The sequence below is a fragment of the Teleopsis dalmanni genome, chromosome 1, assembly GCF_002237135.1.
Source record: "Teleopsis dalmanni isolate 2A chromosome 1, ASM223713v2, whole genome shotgun sequence".
Lineage (NCBI taxonomy): Eukaryota > Metazoa > Arthropoda > Insecta > Diptera > Diopsidae > Teleopsis > Teleopsis dalmanni.
In genome coordinates this window covers 113,198,650-113,219,895 of record NC_051846.1, presented here as the reverse complement: position 1 = coordinate 113,219,895, position 21,246 = coordinate 113,198,650, and the positions used below count along the sequence as shown (strand labels likewise).

The 21,246-nt window shown below is 30.7% G+C and overlaps 1 protein-coding gene across 1 annotated transcript; it reads left to right on the top strand.

Annotated features, from left to right (window-relative positions):
* Nucleotides 1-2,042: 2,042 nt before the first annotated feature.
* LOC119665591 lies at nucleotides 2,043-19,887 on the top strand. Its single transcript, XM_038074816.1, has 4 exons — nucleotides 2,043-2,052; nucleotides 3,602-4,615; nucleotides 12,181-12,359; nucleotides 19,756-19,887. Exons 1-4 carry the CDS (start codon nucleotides 2,043-2,045, stop codon nucleotides 19,885-19,887), a joined length of 1,335 nt encoding a protein of 444 aa, XP_037930744.1.
* Nucleotides 19,888-21,246: the final 1,359 nt, after the last annotated feature.

Below are 21,246 nucleotides of genomic sequence, written 5' to 3'. Positions count from 1 at the left end.
ACGATAGAAACGAGCTGCAATTGGTTAACAGTGTGTTGGTGTGATGAGTTAGCTAAAACGATATAGCTATATACTATAAGAGACAGAGAAGTGTGCTTTGCGATTTTAGCGTATGTGCACTGTTTTGTTCCCTTTCTGATTAAAACTACTGACGAAACAACAGAACATTTCAAACTGTTTATATTCAAATTCAGTGCTGCCCATTTTTCACAAATACTTGCAGCTTAAGTATAATTTTTTAAAAAGGAAACCACACAAATGGAATTGAAATTATTTGCGCGAAATTAAATGAAATTAATTATAATTTAAAATTGTTTTTTTAAAATTGTTTGTTAAAGGAACGAATTAGGTATTAAAAGTGCTACTTTATGTCTTCTATCAAATATTTCCAATATTTTATTGAAGTGGTATTTAGAAGTAAACCGTTAACTAGGTAGATGTTAAAGCAACAAAACGTCTAAACATTCATTTTCAATTCTTTCTCGTTTAAGTTGTTAAATGAAACAGATTTCGCTTTTTTTCGTCTTACAAGAAAGCAAAAAAATGACAAGAAGTAAAATAAGTTTAATAATTACTGCAACGTTTTAATTATTTAATTTGTTAACTCGTTCTTCTATTTATATTTCTTAAAATATTATTTCTTCAAATACTTAAAATTCAGGTTCAATTTAAATGTACAATAAATACAATTGACAAACGTTTTACAGAATACTGAAAAAATTATCAGCCCTGATGCCTTTGTAATGTGGCCATTCATCATTGGGTTTAGTTTTTTGGTTCCAAAATTAAACATATAAAACTTTTTAATATTTTAAGGTGCTATGGAGCATTTATGGTTTCTTAACCAAGTCCATAAATCCACATTCTTCAAGGAATAATGATTTCATTTGAAAAAGCAACAATAAAGTGGATTAAAATGTCCAGCTGTTTAACAAAGAAGTTATTTATTATTAGTGAATTACATATGTAATTTTTTACAAAAAATATTGAGGTACACAGATTGTATTGATTAAATATATCATTACTTGATTATTATATTCGCCTGCTTTCAGATTTGATTAAATACTTTCTCTGCCATTTTATTTCCTTCAATTTGGAATTTCTTCAAATATTTGTTATATTTTTATGTACCCAAAATGTGCATAATGCATGTTATATATAATACAATAAATACAATTTAGATTATATTAAGTATTGTTAACATATATCGGATCTGCATGTATCGTGGCTGCGGAAGATGTTAGCAAGGTTACAATAAAAAAAGAATAGAATCAAGCTAAAAATCAATTAAAATTTCATGTTATTTGAATAGTCTCTCAAAAAAAAAAAATAATAAATAAATTTTATATAAACGAGAAATAAACAGTAAAAATAATAAAAACATTACATCAAGAAATGAAATAAACAGAAGCTTTCACGAGTTGTTATTTCGCGAATAAAAATAAGATAAGATAAAATCTGTATAGGCAATTGCACCAACATTTATATAATTAGGAATCTTATATCTCTATATGCAAATTAATTCAACTAGATTTTTATATACATATGTTGTGTATATATGTATGACATTAAAAAATATTCATTTGTTGTTGGTCCTTTCGCTTGTGAACCATGCGATAAATACATTCAATGAGTTGTGAAGATAGATTCTGCTGGAATAATCAAATTATTAACAATGCATTATCCAATTCGTGTTTTATAGATTTATATTGAAATTAATTTTAAAGCAATGTTTCGTGTATTCTAAATACAAAATAGGTTAATTTTTGGCATTACAGCGCATTTCAAACTGTTGCACAAGGTGCTTTTCGGCTGTCATTCCTTTAAATTCAATATCCTACATGGGATGGGCGGGTTGATAACTGTAAATATAAAAAATTATATTTTAAATATTTAAATTGAATAGAAATATCGAAAATAGTAATCAATCTTATAAAACATAATTTTAATCTTGAAACCTGACTTTGGGGAGTCCTGACTCAATCCGCAAGACTGTTTGGCAATGCTCGATATAATCGAATGCGAACATTAAAATATCAGCAATGGAAATATGTATAAAAATTTAATCACTACTTCGTTTTTGCACCCAAATGATAAATAAATAATATGTCATTCGTTCGAGTTTGCTGCCTAGCCTTCTTCCCTATTGGATCGTCCAACAAAATAACAAAATCAGACCTAACTAATAAAATTAAACTTGTTAAAAGGAGACAATACTATACAACAACTGCGACAGCAATTCCTTTGGGCGACTTTGAGGAATTTTTTCCCGCAATATTAGCTACGCCAGCGATTCGTGGTGTTGCAACTTACACTAGCACCGCTCACGTCCAAGTCAAACTTCTACCTATGCTTTTCCACCACCGCCCAAGACACAACAACAATAGCCACTCAACATCAACATCATTATTGTTGCTATCACATCAGCATAATAAATCATCAAACACCCACCATCAACCTTACAGAGCAAATTGGTGTTTATGGGAAATTCATGCTGCTGACTGCGGCAGGATGCTTTGCGCTACAACGTCAGCACGACTGCGAGCAGCATGCACATGATCCTTAATTTAGTTATAATTTTGTTTGCTGCCTGAAATCGTATATCATTTTAAGTTTGATCGGCCGCGAATTCGTATCGAGATAAACAAGCAACTGGCACCATACAACGACCATAAACTTGTCAGTGTTTCAGTGAATCTAAGTAAACTATTTTGGAGCCTTGAGTTCACTATCGACGCTCTTCCAAAGCGTTCCACTCGGGTCAATAGTGCATTATTCTCGTTTTTTTGGTGCGGTTATTATTTTTACCCCTTTCGTAAATATTTCTCATCAATCCGGACGCAATTCTGCTGTAGTCTACACGCACACACACACACACACGAGCTGCACGCCCCGTCCGTACACCTTTTCGTTTGGGATACAGGAGTGAAAAGTTAGTACTGCGATACTTTCGAAGGACAACTCGCTTATATTTAGTTAGGTCGGCGGTTAGCAACGCGGCGGCAGCAGATTGCGATAGAGTTAAACGTACACGAAATATCATTATTGTTATTACCCCCAAGAAGTGAGGAAATCGAATTTTCATTATTATTTGTAAACATTTGAAATTGGTGTCTGTTACGTGCATTAAACGGATTAACGGTACTATGGCGCCGCACTGCTACTACGATTTTTGCTCGTTTTTTTACTCACCAACGGTTTATATAATTCCTGCTAAAGTTTATGCGCCAGTGTCTCTAATCTTAATTGCTCAATTTAATTCATAAATATTTTAGCGCGACTTTTCGATTTTTGGCAGTACACATATAATCGAATAGAAAAAATACATATTACTGAAGAAATCATAACAATCGCATAACAATTTTAATTAAAAAAATAAATAATAAATAAAAAATTATTACTTAAAATGATATAATTAGTGCAATAATTTATCTACCGGCAGTTCGAATCACAATTCAGTAATCGGCATTCGCGCACCTTATAGCAAATAGAGGAAAAGTGGTGCTGTATATAGCTTAAAAAACATTCTTCAAACTTCCGGTCTTATTCTAATAGATACCTAGTGTTAAGAAGTGATTAATTTCTCTCCTACATTTCTTAGTGGTTAATACAATTGATTTTTTCAAAACGTATATCGATTCGCGTTTTTACGCCGGCCACAAATTGGATTTCAAACAACACAGTTGTGCCGGCGGCCCTGGTTCCGGTGGTGGTGGAGTCGTCGGCAATAGCAGCAGCCATCCTCTTCAAAATCATATTCATACCCACTCACATCATACATTATCGCATCCTGTACTTCATCCACATCACAACAACTCTGTCAACGCTTCACATCCTTCTGGTCACGGAAGTACACCAACTAACACTGCAGGTCTTCAGCAAGTAGGCCCAATATCCCAGCAACCAACAGTAACACCGCAACAACAATTACATACTCCCACTTCAGTCGGATTAACTGCAAGTAACGGCAGTGCTTCAGGTGGCAGTGTAGCTGCTTCAAGTTCAGTTTCTTCCATTGTTATAGGAAACGGACCAGTATCGGCTGGTCATAATAATTCTCAAAATATTGCTACCGCAGCTGCAGTTGCTAGTGCTACAACTACAACACTCCCACACGTCGCTCCACCAAATTTGGGGCTAAGCCCACAATCTAGTGCAGATTCTCAGCAGTTTAACATTTTTCCAGCTATTTTTAGTCGTCAACTTAACTTCTCCACCGGCGCTTGTGGCCAAAGTAAGCTAACTATGGATGAGCTGCGTCCAAACTTAGTTGGCGGGCTTTTAGGCTTACAACAAGGTCTTTTGGAAGATCACGCAAATATGCAGCATGGAGGCGTTGGGCAAGAGACCAAATTTATGTCATTTCAGGATAATAGGTTAATGGGTATAACTTCTTCGCATGAAAATAGATTGCTAGGTTTAGCAACCTCGGCTGTGCAGGACTCGCGTTCAATTGATAAGAATTCACTTAATCATCAACGAAAGTGCAGTAGCACACCAGAGGATTTCAGTTCACTATATTCTGGTCTACCCACACCTGGAATGGATTCTTCCTCCCATCATCATACACCCGCGCATACACCACCAACACGATTGTCGGATCACACGATATCCGGTAATTATCTACTTACGTGTACGTTCCTCCATATATGCATACTTACTTTTTTGTTGAATTAAATTTATTGTATTTACATACATACATCCATTTGCGCACATTACACAAAAGGTTAACCCGCTTGCAGAAGGGTAGAATGTAATATTTGCTTCTCATCCATTGTTGTTTTCTTTGCCTTTCGAAATGACCAACTGCTTTGGATATGTTCTATTTTACAGTATGTCATTTAAATCGAAAATTTGTTTCATTGTTTATAGGAGCTGTCACCCTTCAAATCAGTTGGTGATTTGTGCTCCTATTATCCAAGACACAATAGTGAGCTCACGCTTTGAAGATTAACTGAAGGTGTTAACTTATTTCACATTTAGGGCTAAAATTTTGTTGGAAATGCTAAATGGAGAAATTGTTTACTTTGTTGTCCCTTCTCTAACCTTAATTGGTTATTTTTAAAAATGTGTTTCAGAAATAAAGAGTTATTTGGTCTAAAATATATGAGTGGAAACTTCAGTGTTCTTCACACAAATAATTGTGCTGCAATTCATTCATTATTTACTTAAGTATTTTATTTTGATTATTTATTTTATTTCGCATTTGATTTTTGACTTCACTCAGCGCTAATTTAGCCAGTTAACCTTATTCGCCTATTTGGCTACTTGAATTCGTTTGAATCTACAAATTTTTGTGTAAATTTAGATTAGCTCCAAAAGTAAGAAATCAGTTTGCCTATAAACAAACGGACGGGGGGAGGGTGAGGCAGTAAGACAAACTGATAATATGTGTATATAGAAATATAATAGAATATAGAAATATTTCTACTCGCAATTCCTAAACTCCTACGTCTCACAAATTCTTTTTGATTAGGAACCATCATTCACCCTGGTTTTTTAAAAAATGTTTATAAAATATTATCTGCGTATGACAAATGTACCACTAAAAAAAACTTGATAAGATTTATGCCTGGAGGACTTTTAATAAATATGCATGTTTTCTTCAATTTATTTAATTTTTAATTTATAAAGAACTGTTGATTTCTGCTATATAGTTTTATTGTTTTATTGTATATTTTTGCAGTATTTTACACTTACGAAAAATGTCCTCTCACATAGACAAAAATATATACCAATGATTTGTATTGGAATTGTAGTGATAACCATTAGTCTGAAGTCGAAGAATATTTTGAAGATTTGCGGATATAATCAACGATATTTAGCTCTTTTGATCTTCTTATGGTTCTGTAATATTGGATTCTTTCACAATCAGAACAAAGTTTACATAAAATTTTTTGATTGGAAGAATAATGCTTCCTTTTATTTCTTAGTTTTTGTCGCTCAATTTTAGATTCTGGATTACTCCTTCACCTCCTCCTTAAAGTGATTTCTATTACATTTGTACTGTTAAGTTGTTAACGTTTATATATTAATGGAATCAGAGGCGAGGCGTCGAATGGTTCAGAGTGTTCACTGAACACCTTAACAAAGCTTCCTTTTCAGATTTTTTTTTATTAGGTAAATAATCTCGCTATTTTGCTACTTAACATTTTTTATAATAGCTTTTCCAAATATATTAACATAAACACAAAACGTATAATACAAACAAAACCACACATACATATGTTAGTTACACCCAACATTGCTTATAATTAATAAAAGAGAAAACACATTCCTCTTGAAATATACTAAGGTGCAGAATAAAAACTGCACCGCGTTGCGTACAAAGCATGCAAATGAAATAACATTCACATTGGGACTATGTTCAATATTGAATACACAACACAAAACATACAAACAAATATATGTACGTAAAATAATCTTAACTCTTAAATTAATGCGTGCAAGCAGTTCAATAAAAAAAGTGTACTTCCAATGTTATGCAAAGTAAATACAAAAGAGAATAGAAATGACTGAGCGAAAATCGCTTTACATTTGACGAGAGGATCATTCCACTAAACTGAACCAAAAGTTTATACAAAGCGTGCAAATACAAAGTCACGGTTGCTGTTTTATATGGGGAAATGGTTCAGTATAAAAACTGAACCGGGCATTGTAAATACAAAGTAAAAGAGTAAATGAATGCATGAGAGTTTCTTACTCTTATATAGAGGTTGAAAATAAATCAAAACAAAGTCATTATTGCAATTTTATACTAGCAAATGGTAAAAGTAAAGAAAGAAATTAAAGAAATTTGAAGTAAAAATAATATTTAGAAATGGATAAATGTGTGATTAAAGATTTGGTTCAATGTCTTTTTTTAAACGATCTTCTGAAAAAAAGATTTTAATTCATAAAACGAATAAACCAACTCCAGATATGAAGAATTTGATACCTGTTGTAAAAATGTCGAAATCTATGGTAAGTCGTCGTTTTCCTACAGTTACAGCTTTATGGTAAATAAAAACCAGTGGATCACAGGCTGCGAACATTTAAATAAATTGTTTTATTGGTCTTGTACGCTATTTGCTTGTGGAAAGGACAAAACTTAGAAGTAGGGGGAATACGTTATAGTTGGAATTCTGTTTTGATTAAATTGTGAACACCTTGCCAAAAAGCTGACGCCTCGCTACTGAATGGAATATAGATGCTCTCATTATATTATTCATTATTTGCTTGTAAAACATAAAAAAAAATTTTTTAAGTTAGAAAAGAAATGTTATTTTTAGTTGTAAAAATGATATTATCTTTCAGTACAATATCCACCAATTTTACCCACTTATTCCAATTAAAAGATCTTATCATTTTCATGTGGAATATTGTTTGAGGTCAGAGGATAGTTAAAAGTCAGAAGGAGCTGAACCTGTTGAGTAGAGTCGCGTTAAGAGCTGCATTGATTTGATTAAAAATATTTTTAATTTTATCTTTGCATTCCAAAAAGCTTATACAAAAGCGTTGTTGACTGATTTCTAGACATAAACTCGCTTTAGAGCTGTTTTGGAGCAAGTGATTCATCGACGCCCAAAATACTTTTTATGCTTTATAATAAGCAAAGATGTCGTTGACAATTTCGCTTTTGAATGAGTGTTTGTTTTATCGTCAACAGTTGTGCTAATCATTGTACCCAAATTTATTGAAACCGTCGCCAAATTTAGATTTGTGAGGCCCCTTTCATTGCCCAGACCTAGAATTAAATATATGCATTAATACGTGTATGGCATGCATAGTATATTTAAGCGTTCCCAATCAAATTACGATAAATGAAATATAAATTTCATATAAATTTCCAACAGGAGACTCGCGACATTCCGAATATCTAATTTCTGACTTAACTATTCTTTATAATAATAAATATTGAAATATGATATAGCTTTTTACGAGAATTGAATAGTATCGCTTTTTTGGTTTTTGTTTTTTTGTCGAATCATGTATTACTGTTTATATATGATCAGATCAGATTATAAATTACTCAATAAGTAAACATATATAACATAATTATAGATTAATTATAAATAATTATATTATTATAATTATTGTATTAATTAAACATTAATACAATATATTATTAGGTATAATGTATTATTATAATTATACATACCTATATTAATTACATATAACTAAATATTCATTAAAGTTTTTGCAAGGCTTCTGTGTATAAGTTTACATAAAATCTTCCTCTGAATCTACTTTGGTCAATTTACGATATTTCGAAACTATTATAGCCTGATCATTGAATTAGACTGTGGTTACATTGCATGCGAAATTTGTCTTGCTTGTTCTTACGAACAAATCATATGTACCATATGTCATCCTATTTGAGTGATTACGGTTGCTAAGAATTATTCGCGCGACGCCTTGTCTTTCTCATGCGAATATTTGATTAAACAAAATATTTTGTTCAAAATTCATATGTTCGTGCATAATCGAAGGTGTAAATGGTCATATTGAGAGGTGTGTGTCAAAATAAATTTGTAAATATACACTAGTTTTAGGAAATGGATTGCGATTTGCTTTGTTTATTTTGTTTGAGGAATAGACAAACTCTCCATTTTTATACCTTTAAGAATAAAAATCATGCTCCTAAATTCATCTTTTGTTATTTTAAATTAGTAAATAACTTAACGAATTTTTCGCTAAATATAATTCATCTTCACTATCCATTTAGTCCTCAAAACAAACAAAACAGAACCGTCAATTCACAAGCAATATAACCGCAACATGCGATGTGTTCGCATGAGAAAACATATGTACGAACACGCAAGACAAAATTCGCATGCAATGTAACGCAGCCTTAAAAAATGTCTCTTTACTTACTAATCGATACTTTATTATTTTTTTATTGAAGCATGCCAGAAAACTAAAACTATATTCAATTTGACGGTGAAAATGTCACTTCGTTTAGTTATAAAGAATATAACAGAAATAATATCCTATTTTACAATAAGCAGTTTTTTAAGAACCATTTTTTTTAATCTGTTTTTAAGTACCAAGTAAATTTGTAAATATTGTTCCTGCATTAAACCTGTTGTTTACAGTTGAATAATTAAAAAAATTATAATTTATAGTATATATATAATATTTTTATATATTATAGTTTATATGCGAATTCCGATTTTTATGAAATGAGTATATATCATTTCATAAAAATCGGAATTCGTAGAATCTTTATAGCATGAGTCGCGAAGTGATTGCGAAGGGACAGCCAAACGATTCGACTGTATTAATGTATTCGTACATCCTTTATGGATAGTCTTTTATTTGGCAATATTTCTTGTTAACTCCCCTCGACTTTTACTTCTCCTTATAATGATAAATGGTTCTGGAACCCGAACATGCTTTCATATATGTTATGTTTAAGAAAAAATAAACAAGTGTTTTTCATGTAATAAAATTTAAAATTTGCACTTTAACTTGATTTATCCTTATAACTCATACTCGTAACTGTAGTATCGGAATTCTGTTTTATAATTGCTGAAGCGCTTTTCCATGATGCATGGAAAATGCTTCAAAGCATCCACATTAAATATTCCCTAAATGTTTAAATGAGTTTATCAGATAAAGGTGTTGGTAAAATAATTTCTTGGTTTGAAATGAAAAAATAACATAACAATAAGTTTATTTGCCTTTTCCTTACGCCTGAAGTATATGTATGTAGTATTTAGATAGATAGTATCGAGATAAGTATACATCACTGAATCTATTTATCCTGTCATGCATTTTTGGTAAACTAATTTTTGCTAATTTTTAATTCTAAATTAAGATATTCCACTGGATAATTGGCGAATTATTCCTCATTCACCCAGTTATAATTGGGTCAAAAGATTTGTATCTCATGGATTTGCCAGCGGTTTTCGTGTGAATTTTTCCAATTTAATCTATTGACGACGTTGATGCAGATTACTCATTTGCAACGTCATTTCAAAGTTGTTTGAAGTTTGATGGAAAAAAAATTTTATTGAATTTCTATTTTTTTGAATTAAGTAAAGTTGTTTTATTCATCGCAAAAGCCTGGCATGAAGGGGTTTGTCAATAAAATTGAAAATAAATTATTGAATACAGGTATTTTGCGACATTGGAAAGTAATGCCATTAATTGACAATACAAACCGATGTTCCATAAGGTGGCGTGTATGGGTCCCAGCTGTTTTTTATTGTTTAATTAAGTTAAGGTTGGTTTTGTGTGTTAACATAACTAAGATTCCACAGTTCGAATTTCCTAGGACTCGATTCCTTACACTTGTTACACTATAATCAAAAGATAACATATGGATAGTCAAACCTTTAAATCTTTTCAAATATCAGTGGTGATAAATATTGAGCGCTATCCGGAAGAGCTGTATGACCAGCTAAAAATTCAGTTTTTTCGCTGTTGTAGTTTTTTTAAATCAATCGTTATGCCAGTTTATCTAACAATATGGGTATTCCGACTTGCTCTGTAATTTGGTTTCATTTAATTTAGTTTTGTAAAATATTTATTTTTCTTGCCATTTTCTTGTATTTATGTTAGATAAGCCAACTAGAAAAGAAATCAAGTGTTGTGGCGGTTCAATTTCACAACTTAACCGAGAAGTTCATCATATTTTCACATTACCGAATACTGCGTTACCGAGATACGTCTGAATACCACTAATATAAATCGATATTCACTCTTTTATTAATTTGACTGCTTTCAATACATATACTGAGTATATATTGAGAATGCAAATTATTTTTAATGGATAACAGTGTAATTATTTACACACGTTTCAGTCCTATTTACAAAGGATATATATTCGTTTCATCGAATATATACAATAATTCTTGATTTAATAAAAAGGAACAAATGTTCCAAAAATTTTTTTGCAATTCACCCACATTATATGATTATTAGTGAATATTAAAGATTTTCAAAACCAAAACATAAAATTTAGGTATTCCAAAAAATACTATAGATCTGTTTTATGATTAAGATGTTTTTGAAATCGAGGTCACATTCTTTGGCGGTTAAAAAAGAATCGCCCCAACTTTGAATTTAGGATAATCTAAATATTCTAAATAGATGTGCAGATATAGTCATCAAATTTTAATTTTGACCCATTTTCGAACTTTTCCAATAATTTATAGGAACCATTGTTCCTACTCCAAAGCAGTGGAGTAGAATAGTTTAATAACTTATGAAGTTTAAGGTGTTCAGATATCTATACATATATTTACTCAAAGTCTTTAGCATTATAAATATTTATATACCCAAATTTTTTTTCGCCAGATACACTTAACATACTATGTTACTGAATTTGGATCCGGAATCTGCAACCTCTCGTTTAGGAAGAAAATACACAAAATACTCTCAAATAAAAATCACTGATTATTACTTATTAACTTGAATTTACCATATTTTTTATTCTAAATTATTTAATGTCATAATTTTATTGTTTATGTATTTATTATTATTATGACAATTAAGATTTAATAAGTGTTTAATTGCTTAATGAAAAAAGTGGGACTATCTTATTAGTGTTTGGAATAAATTTTAAACTTCAACATTCGAAGCTGCTATTTGTAGTCCGAGATAATCTAATTTAGAATATTTTATCGCTTTTAAACAAGGCTCCTCAGATCCAAGGTTTGGCGTACGCGTGCATAAAAGCACATGAATATTGTATTTGGGATGAATTCTAATATGACAAAATTTCACCTCGATTAATGCGAAATTTGCATAAATTATCCTGCCAGTGTTGCAAATTCATGTCGTCACTTGAACCTTTCTTATGAATGTCAAAAGTACATAAGGTAGCTAACTCCGATGACATCAACAAGGTGAGCCATTCACTTGTGGATGACAACACCGCCACCGAAACGACGCAATTTAGTCCATTATTCACCTTGTTCGTCTCTTACTTTCCACTTTACTACTGTAATCTAATGTTGATTTTTTGTTTGGCTTGTGGCCGCAGTGTGGTTATCCTAATTATTCATAATTTTAGGGTCAACAGAGTTAAGAATTGTTAAACGCTTTCTGCATAACAATTTGCAGGTAAACGTTAAGCGCAAGACTTGATTCGAATTTAAAATATAATTGTTTGAGTTTGTTTTTTATTGATTTTTTAAAATTTCATCCTTTTTATCATTGTGCCATTTCTTGGTTTTGTTTAATTCACAGCGGAAGGGGCATTTAAGAAACTCAAACCCGAACCAAACAGTGGTCTGTCAACAGTTTCCTCCGGTATTACTTCACCCGGAAGCGGTTTGTCTTCATTAAGCCAACATGCTGGCCATACTCCAACCACGGCATCCTGTCCGACGCCGGCGAGGCGAAGACATCGAACGACATTTACCCAGGTAAGTTGTAAAAATTATTTAAAGATTTTAAAAACTTGATTAAACTGTTTTGATGCTAGTGCGGGGATTCCAATTCTTTAAAATAATTTACCTTGAAGTATTATATATTTAAATCCTAAGATAAATTTTAAGCGTTTTATAAACATTTTTATGAGGTCCTTTATGAAATTTATTATTGCACATGTAGACGATTTGTGAGACTTCCTAATAAAAATAGATGATGAATAAGTTTTAGAATAGCGTTTTACAATAACTATTTACCTTGAAGGATTACTAAATAACTAAATTATATGCTGTGAAAGATTTATGAATTTTTTAAAAACTATAAGATTCGTACCCTAAAACTTTCTGGATGCATCATATACATCTTCCTTGACATCAAAGTTTGCTATGGAGCTAATTTCGGATATTTTACCAACTCTTATGCTTAAGGAAAGTTACAAAAACGTGACTTGAATGTGTTGCCTTTAGAATAGAAATAATGTTTTCATTTGAAAACATGCATAGTGCATTAAGTCTAGGTCTTGAAAATGCCTAAATTACCTTCACTATCCGACTAATACTCCTTACTTGGGAAAAACAAAATAATTACAGATGGTCACTATGAAGGATGATTGATTTTCGTAAATTCTAACACTAAGAAATTCAAATTTGCAAAGGTATTTCACAGCATATAGCATAAAGTAATAGTCCTTTATGCAAGTTAAAATATCAACTACCGCAAGACTACTATCGGATAATAGGCAGTTTTATTAGTGGCAGGAATTTGTATGTCAAACACTAAAGTGAATTCTCTGGAAATACAAAAAAAAATGGACTAAATAAAGTATAAATATCCGAAATACAAATACTGCCACAAGGCAGATACTGGGACCTTTATATCTTTTATACAGGTATGACAGATATACCTATTTCATCCTCAGAAGAAAACATGATAGCTACATTCGCTAATTACACCGTTCATTGTTGCAGTTCTTCCTAAAAACTACAAAAACAATTAGACAATTCACTGCTATATTCCAATAAATGGGGTGTAGAAATAAAATCTTATTCTTTATTCTGTGGTTGTTAATGAGATCAAAACTAGAAAACAGTTACATTTTATCTCTACGCAATATGCTTAAGTTGTCTAACCAATAAAATTTTTGCACAAAGTTACATCATTTATATCATGTGAACTCACTTATTGTGCGATATTCTCTGGCTCTACCTCCAAACTCTTAAATTTACACTAAAAATTAGAGCCATGACCATAACCGTGACCATGGCTATCTACATATCATGGCCCTAAGCCCAGAACTATTTCGGGTTGCAACTACAGTATTTTGACAATTGACATCTGATTTTTATTTAGTGGATTTTGTCATGTTAACGTGACTATGCTTTATGGACTTGTGGAATCATTGATACATATTTTACCAAAAATTTGAAAATCGCGATATACTTATGGTGGACTTTTTGTTATCCAAATAAATAGCGTTAAAGTACAACAGCAGTTTTGGTTCTAGAACATGTCGATCAGCGCCGGTTATTACAGAAAAGATTAAGACATACATTTTTATGGGTATTATGATCCTACTAGGGTATTTGGATGCTAATATTCGCGAAGTTATTGCGGATTTAACCACTTAGTTGCTCGAAAAAAGTTTTGTTGGAACCTGCCACAAACATTAATAATATAAAATTATGGAGCCATTTTTATGGTCCCGATCAAATCTTAACTATACAATGGCAAATTTTGATTATTATTACATTATAATATACTATTATTTTAAATAAGTGTTTATTATTATACTATAATAAATTATTTCTGAGTTTTGGTCAAGTTCTCCAATTAACAATATCTAGATCTGGTGAATAAATAAATAATATACCTACTAAGTCGGAATACGTATGAACATCGATTAACTCTATTTTTTGATTTAGTGATATACGTATAGCTGTTTATTAAGTTATATAATACAATTAACATCATTAAACGATCAAATTTATTTGGTCACTGAATGATATATTTTTTTTTAATCGGGTTGATTAACTCTTTACTTAAATCTACGTAAAATAAGTTAATTAGACGCAGTATTTTCATAGAGAATTAGTTAAAATTGATAGTTTTTTTAAGAATACCAATACATATTTAAGTCCTGACTTCATTATTGAGAGTATATAAGAACTGTAGTTTTCTCAATGTGTAAAGGAAAATAGGTTTAGTGAGAGAAAAATATTACTTTAAAATATTTAATTCTCATTTTATGTATTTAAGGACACTTGTTAAGTTTTTGATTCTTTGCAAATAAAAATTCAATTTTTAATATTTAGAGAACTTAGATGGCAGAAAAGGAAAGGGACACTTACAGAAAAAAAATTAACAAGTTCGTAATTAAATGGATATAGATCGAAGGACAACATGCGAAAATATGTTCGTCCTTTTATTATCAGCGAAATTTAAGTGTTTATAATTTCGGATGCTGTAGTTTCAACAACAATAAAAACCAACGTGGTCTTCAATGTAGTATAAGGAGAGTTGTATTTAAGATTTTAAAAAGTAATGACTTATTCCGATTCGTGTACTGAATAAAAAGAAATACAAATAGTTTTTGAAGTTCATTGAAACTTGTTGAGAGAACAGAAATAAAAATTGAGTCAATTGAGTGAATTTGAAGTAAGTACCTCCAGCTCAAAAAGTCCTCGGATTTTGTAAATAAAACACACAAATTTAAATTTTATTTCAAATTTATTTTATCTCCTTCAAAATATGCTCTTTATGAAGCGATACACATATGCCAACGCTTAACCCAATCTTCCATACACTTTTCGTAGGCCCGTGCAGGTATGGCTTTTAGTTCCTTCGGCGAATTCTCTTTTACCGATTCAATCGATTCAAAACGTTTACCACGAAGGGGCAATTTGAGTTTTGGGAACAGGAAAAAGTCGCAGGGCGCCAGAACTGGCGAATATGGTGCCTGAGAGATGACAGTGGTGCAGTCTTTGGTCAAAAAATCGCGTACAACAAGAATTTTCCATAGTAAAAATCGCTAAATGCACTTGAGGTAGTCTCACATTAACAGCTGCTATAAACAAACTAATTGACAAATTTGTACCATATGTCAAGAAAGGGTATACCAACATAACAAAAAAAAATTCTTGAAAAAGGTCTATTACTTAAGGAGTAGTTAACAAACACCAAAATTCGAATACTTCTTGAGCAAAAGGTAGATATAATTATTTTCTTGATGTTTCAGATTCAGAACATCAAAACTTATTAAAGCAAAGCACCATTTAATATGATCCAAAGGATACCCCAAGTGTGTTTGTCTACAAATTTAATTGTCATCTGACAAGTAACCGTTACAGAGACTTCTAGTGAGCTAGATAAACCTCATACCTCATAGAATGCAAATGTGACTATGATGAAGATTTAAACTTTAATTCCATTAACATTAATTTTGTACATAGGAGATTACAAAATTTGAAGAATATAGATCAGCCTTTAGTAGAAAAATGGGGGAAACATAATGAACCTGGACAAGGAGAATATAACGTTTGTCGTGTTAAATACAATGAAATTAAACTTGAAAACAAATCGGAACAGCAAAGTCTTCCATGCATTTTATTGAGAATATATAATATATATTGCCGGTAAATTAACTACAAATAATATAACAGAGTTGATAATACTCATTTTAATACAAAATATATAACAATAATAAAAAAGGATTAATTTTTTTAAAAAAAAAACTTTTATGTTATTTTCTCTTCGTAGGACATAAAAGTTTACAATTTAATAAAAGTATAAAAACGTAGACTGAATTTGATTTTTTTGATATCTTTAAAATCCACGGTTATAAGTGCACGATTTTGCATCGAAAGCTTTTTGGTTATTACTTTTAGTTTTTTTTTACCGTTAAATGAAACCTGCACCCGGATTTATGTATTCCATAATGTTGGTTTCAATTCTATACATTTACATAAATGTCAGCGATTAGCTTTTGCACAAAAAAGCAACATAAGAAAGAAAACATTAAACATTTGGTTTGGAAAAAAGGACTTCCCCTAACACCAAAATGGATTCATACTTAAAACTAAAATGCGACTTATAGAATGCACTTTCCCATATTCCTATTGGCACGTGACAATATTTTCATTCGTGTTATGAAGAAATTAGAGTTATTGAAGTTCAAGTTACTGAAGCAGAATTTAATGTAATTAATAAGGCGTTTACATTGGCCGAAAATGGCTCATTTTTAATTTTTTTATTCATTTTCATTTTTAATGAGCCATTTAAAAGTGTTTACATTCATTGTAATTCGTTTGTTCTTATTTCAAACAGCTGATTTGATTTGATTTTTGATCTATGCCAATATATGTTGGATGAAGGTAAAATATGCCTTCAAACGTAACAATATAAACTTAAAGCATATTTTTAAATTCGATTAATTACTTATTGGAAAGTAGAAGTTCTAAAAAGAGGTGCATCGTTTTCAAGAAAATGCAACCACCAAACATTTGTTTACCTTTTTTTGTAAATATGTCAAAAATAGCTTTCCCATACTGTCAAAATGCCATGAAGAGCTTTTATTTAGGGTATGTTCAATGTATTCCTTTGTATTTGGAACATATTTGGAACGCATTCATACAAAATGTGCTGAAATGGATCGCATTCGCGCTTGAAATTTTGTATGCAAGAATGAGTTATTCGCTTCTCATTATCGATTTTTGACCAAAATGATCCCTTTTCGGCCAGTGTAAATGCCGTATTACTCTCTAAAACGCTGTTGCACTCTTTTAAGTTCGAGTTATAGAAGTTCAAGTTATGGATGTTTGACTATGTGTATATACATAATGTAATATAAAATAATATATAACATATAAATGTATATGTATATACTAATAAGACCGGTTATAAATTATTTGTTCACGTTTATATTTCGGTAGTTTTTATGGTTTAGTTTCAAATTTAAAGTACATTCATCAGTAAATAAAAATCTACATACATACATACGTCTGATTTGGCAGTTTATGTGATATGACAGCTACATACAGTGACTCCATCGCATAATCGGACAAGCATTTGTTCGATATAAATGTGCTCTAAACTTTTAAAAAAATGCTAAAAATATGATTTTTTTTTGCATACTTATTTATCTAAATTATAAAAAAAATTAAAACATTTCTCATAATAACTATTAATTTAAAGTAAAAACCAGAACCAACACAATTTTTTGGGCTCAACGTATAATCGGACAAAATTAAGCATCCATGATAAAAATGCAGAAATGTGGCATTTAATATATTGTTGCATATCCTTTGTTATCCAGAACGGCCTGAAGACGATTTGGAATTGATTTTACCAATTTTTGGCACACTTCTGACTCAATTGAGTACCATGCCTCGAGTAAAGCCTTCTTTAGCTATACTATTGTGTTAAATTTTTTTTGTTCCACTCTCCTAGCTAATTCCTCCCAAAGATGCTCAATTACATTAAGGTCTGGGCTCTGTGCAGGTGTGTCTATGAGTTTGGGGTAGTTATGGATCAACCAAGGGTTTGCTACGCCTGACGTATGCTTGGGATCGTTGTCCTGATAAAAAGCAAAATTTTCTGCCATACTCAATTTCTCTGCACTTTGCTTTACATTCTGTTTCAAAATGTCGAGATATCCAAATTTGTCTATTTTACTATCTATAAATGCAAATTACCTACTCCCGCACTCGACATACAACTCCAAACCATAACAGAGCCTTCTCCATGTTTTATAGTGATTTTTGTATTGTGATGATTGAATTCTGCATTTGGTTTACGCCATACAAACATCTTACCATCAGATCCATGCAGATTAAATTTACTTTCATCAGTGAACAAAACCTTAAAAAAATGAAAATTATCGATGAAAAGGTATTTAAGATGATTTACCATCAATTTACCTGATTCCAAAAGCTTTCTGTTTTTAGTAAATACTCCTTAGCATATTTTATTCTTGATGGAATTTATCAAATGTAGAACACACCTATTCAATAAAACCCGTTGTGTTCTTTTCGAGTGTATAATCACAACTGTCGTTATTTATTAAATCAAATTATAATCAAATTATAAGGCTAAATAAAAGCTTATTAAAGCTTGACAAAAATATCTATGTATGTGTTATGTTATTAACATTGTGGTAGGATTTAACTTCAACAATACTTTTGGTTTTATTTATGATACTTATAAACGGCTTCTTTCTGGCAATTCTTCCGTGATAATCGAATTTATGTAGTGTATTGCGAATAGTATTTAAGCATACATTTTTCCCAGAGCGGGATTTTAATGAAAATTTAAGATCTTTAACGGTTTGGAAAGGATTTTTCGTTATTTCTTTCAATATGGAACACTCTTCTCGATCATTTAACATTTCGCCTTGAGCTGCTCTGATCTTATTGGCCAGCCTAAACTCATCATGGGACCTCTTGATAATGTCTTGGATAGTACATTGACTTATTCCAACTAAATTGGCAATTTCTCTAACGGTTTTATCTTCGGAATTCTTTTTAATTATTAATTGACTAATTTCGAGAGTAGATTACTTTCTATTTGGTGCCATTTTAATATTAATTTATGTTACGATTTTATAATTTATAATTTATAATATATTTATATTTATCTTAATGTAAAAAACATTGCTGTGAGAATTATTACTGTAGTTTTGAAGTGCATATTTGTAAAATAACAGTATTTTTAGCATTGCTGCTTCATTTTGTCCGATTATACGTTGAGCCCAAAAAATTGTGTTGGTTCTGGTTTTTACTTTAAATTAATAGTTATTATGAGAAATGTTTTTATTTTTTTAAAGAAAAATTTAAATTAATTAAAGAAAAAGAAAATTATATTTTTAGCATTTTTTTTAAGTTTAGAGCACATTTATATCGAACAAATGCTTGTCCGATTATGCGATGGAGTCACTGTATGTATATCTAAATCTGAAACGATACGAATAAAATGTTGTGAATTATCTCATATGAATACAAGTACATTCTGTTCCGAATTTCATTTAAATGTCTTAATTAGAAACGAAGATAACTTATATCTGATTGTTCAGTTTATATGGCAGCTATTGGATATAGTAATCTGATGTAGGCAAATCTAACAAATGACGAAAGTCCGCTTTCGAAGAGTGAAATGAAACAGACAGACAATGCTAAATGAACTAAGCTTGTTGATAAAGAATATTCATGTATACCTTATGGGATCTACGATGCTTTCTTCAATGCGTAACCAAAATCGTGACTAACCTAATATTTATTTGTAACACTATTTTATGTAGAGAGTATAAAAACTTAGATTCGTATATTTCGCTCTCGTATTTAATTGCACCTCTAATTGCTAGATTTCAATGAGGTTCTAATTGACATTTTTTTATTTCAGGAACAATTAGCTGAGCTCGAGGCCGCATTTGCAAAATCCCATTATCCTGACATTTACTGCAGAGAGGAATTAGCACGAACGACAAAGCTAATTGTTCCTGAAATAAAAAAATGTCAATTAGAACCTCATTGAAATCTAGCAATTAGAGGTGCAATTAAATACGAGAGCGAAATATACGAATCTAAGTTTTTATACTCTCTACATAAAATAGTGTTACAAATAAATATTAGGTTAGTCACGATTTTGGTTACGCATTGAAGAAAGCATCGTAGATCCCATAAGGTATACATGAATATTCTTTATCAACAAGCTTAGTTCATTTAGCATTGTCTGTCTGTTTCATTTCACTCTTCGAAAGCGGACTTTCGTCATTTGTTAGATTTGCCTACATCAGATTACTATATCCAATAGCTGCCATATAAACTGAACAATCAGATATAAGTTATCTTCGTTTCTAATTAAGACATTTAAATGAAATTCGGAACAGAATGTACTTGTATTCATATGAGATAATTCACAACATTTTATTCGTATCGTTTCAGATTTAGATATACATACAGTGACTCCATCGCATAATCGGACAAGCATTTGTTCGATATAAATGTGCTCTAAACTTAAAAAAAATGCTAAAAATATAATTTTCTTTTTCTTTAATTAATTTAAATTTTTCTTTAAAAAAATAAAAACATTTCTCATAATAACTATTAATTTAAAGTAAAAACCAGAACCAACACAATTTTTTGGGCTCAACGTATAATCGGACAAAATGAAGCAGCAATGCTAAAAATACTGTTATTTTACAAATATGCACTTCAAAACTACAGTAATAATTCTCACAGCAATGTTTTTTACATTAAGATAAATATAAATATATTATAAATTATAAATTATAAAATCGTAACATAAATTAATATTAAAATGGCACCAAATAGAAAGTAATCTACTCTCGAAATTAGTCAATTAATAATTAAAAAGAATTCCGAAGATAAAACCGTTAGAGAAATTGCCAATTTAGTTGGAATAAGTCAATGTACTATCCAAGACATTATCAAGAGGTCCCATGATGAGTTTAGGCTGGCCAATAAGATCAGAGCAGCTCAAGGCGAAATGTTAAATGATCGAGAAGAGTGTTCCATATTGAAAGAAATAACGAAAAATCCTTTCCAAACCGTTAAAGATCTTAAATTTTCATTAAAATCCCGCTCTGGGAAAAATGTATGCTTAAATACTATTCGCAATACACTACATAAATTCGATTATCACGGAAGAATTGCCAGAAAGAAGCCGTTTATAAGTATCATAAATAAAACCAAAAGTATTGTTGAAGTTAAATCCTACCACAATGTTAATAACATTACACATATATAGATATTTTTGTCAAGCTTTAATAAGCTTTTATTTAGCCTTATAATTTGATTATAATTTGATTTAATAAATAACGACAGTTGTGATTATACACTCGAAAAGAACACAACGGGTTTTATTGAATAG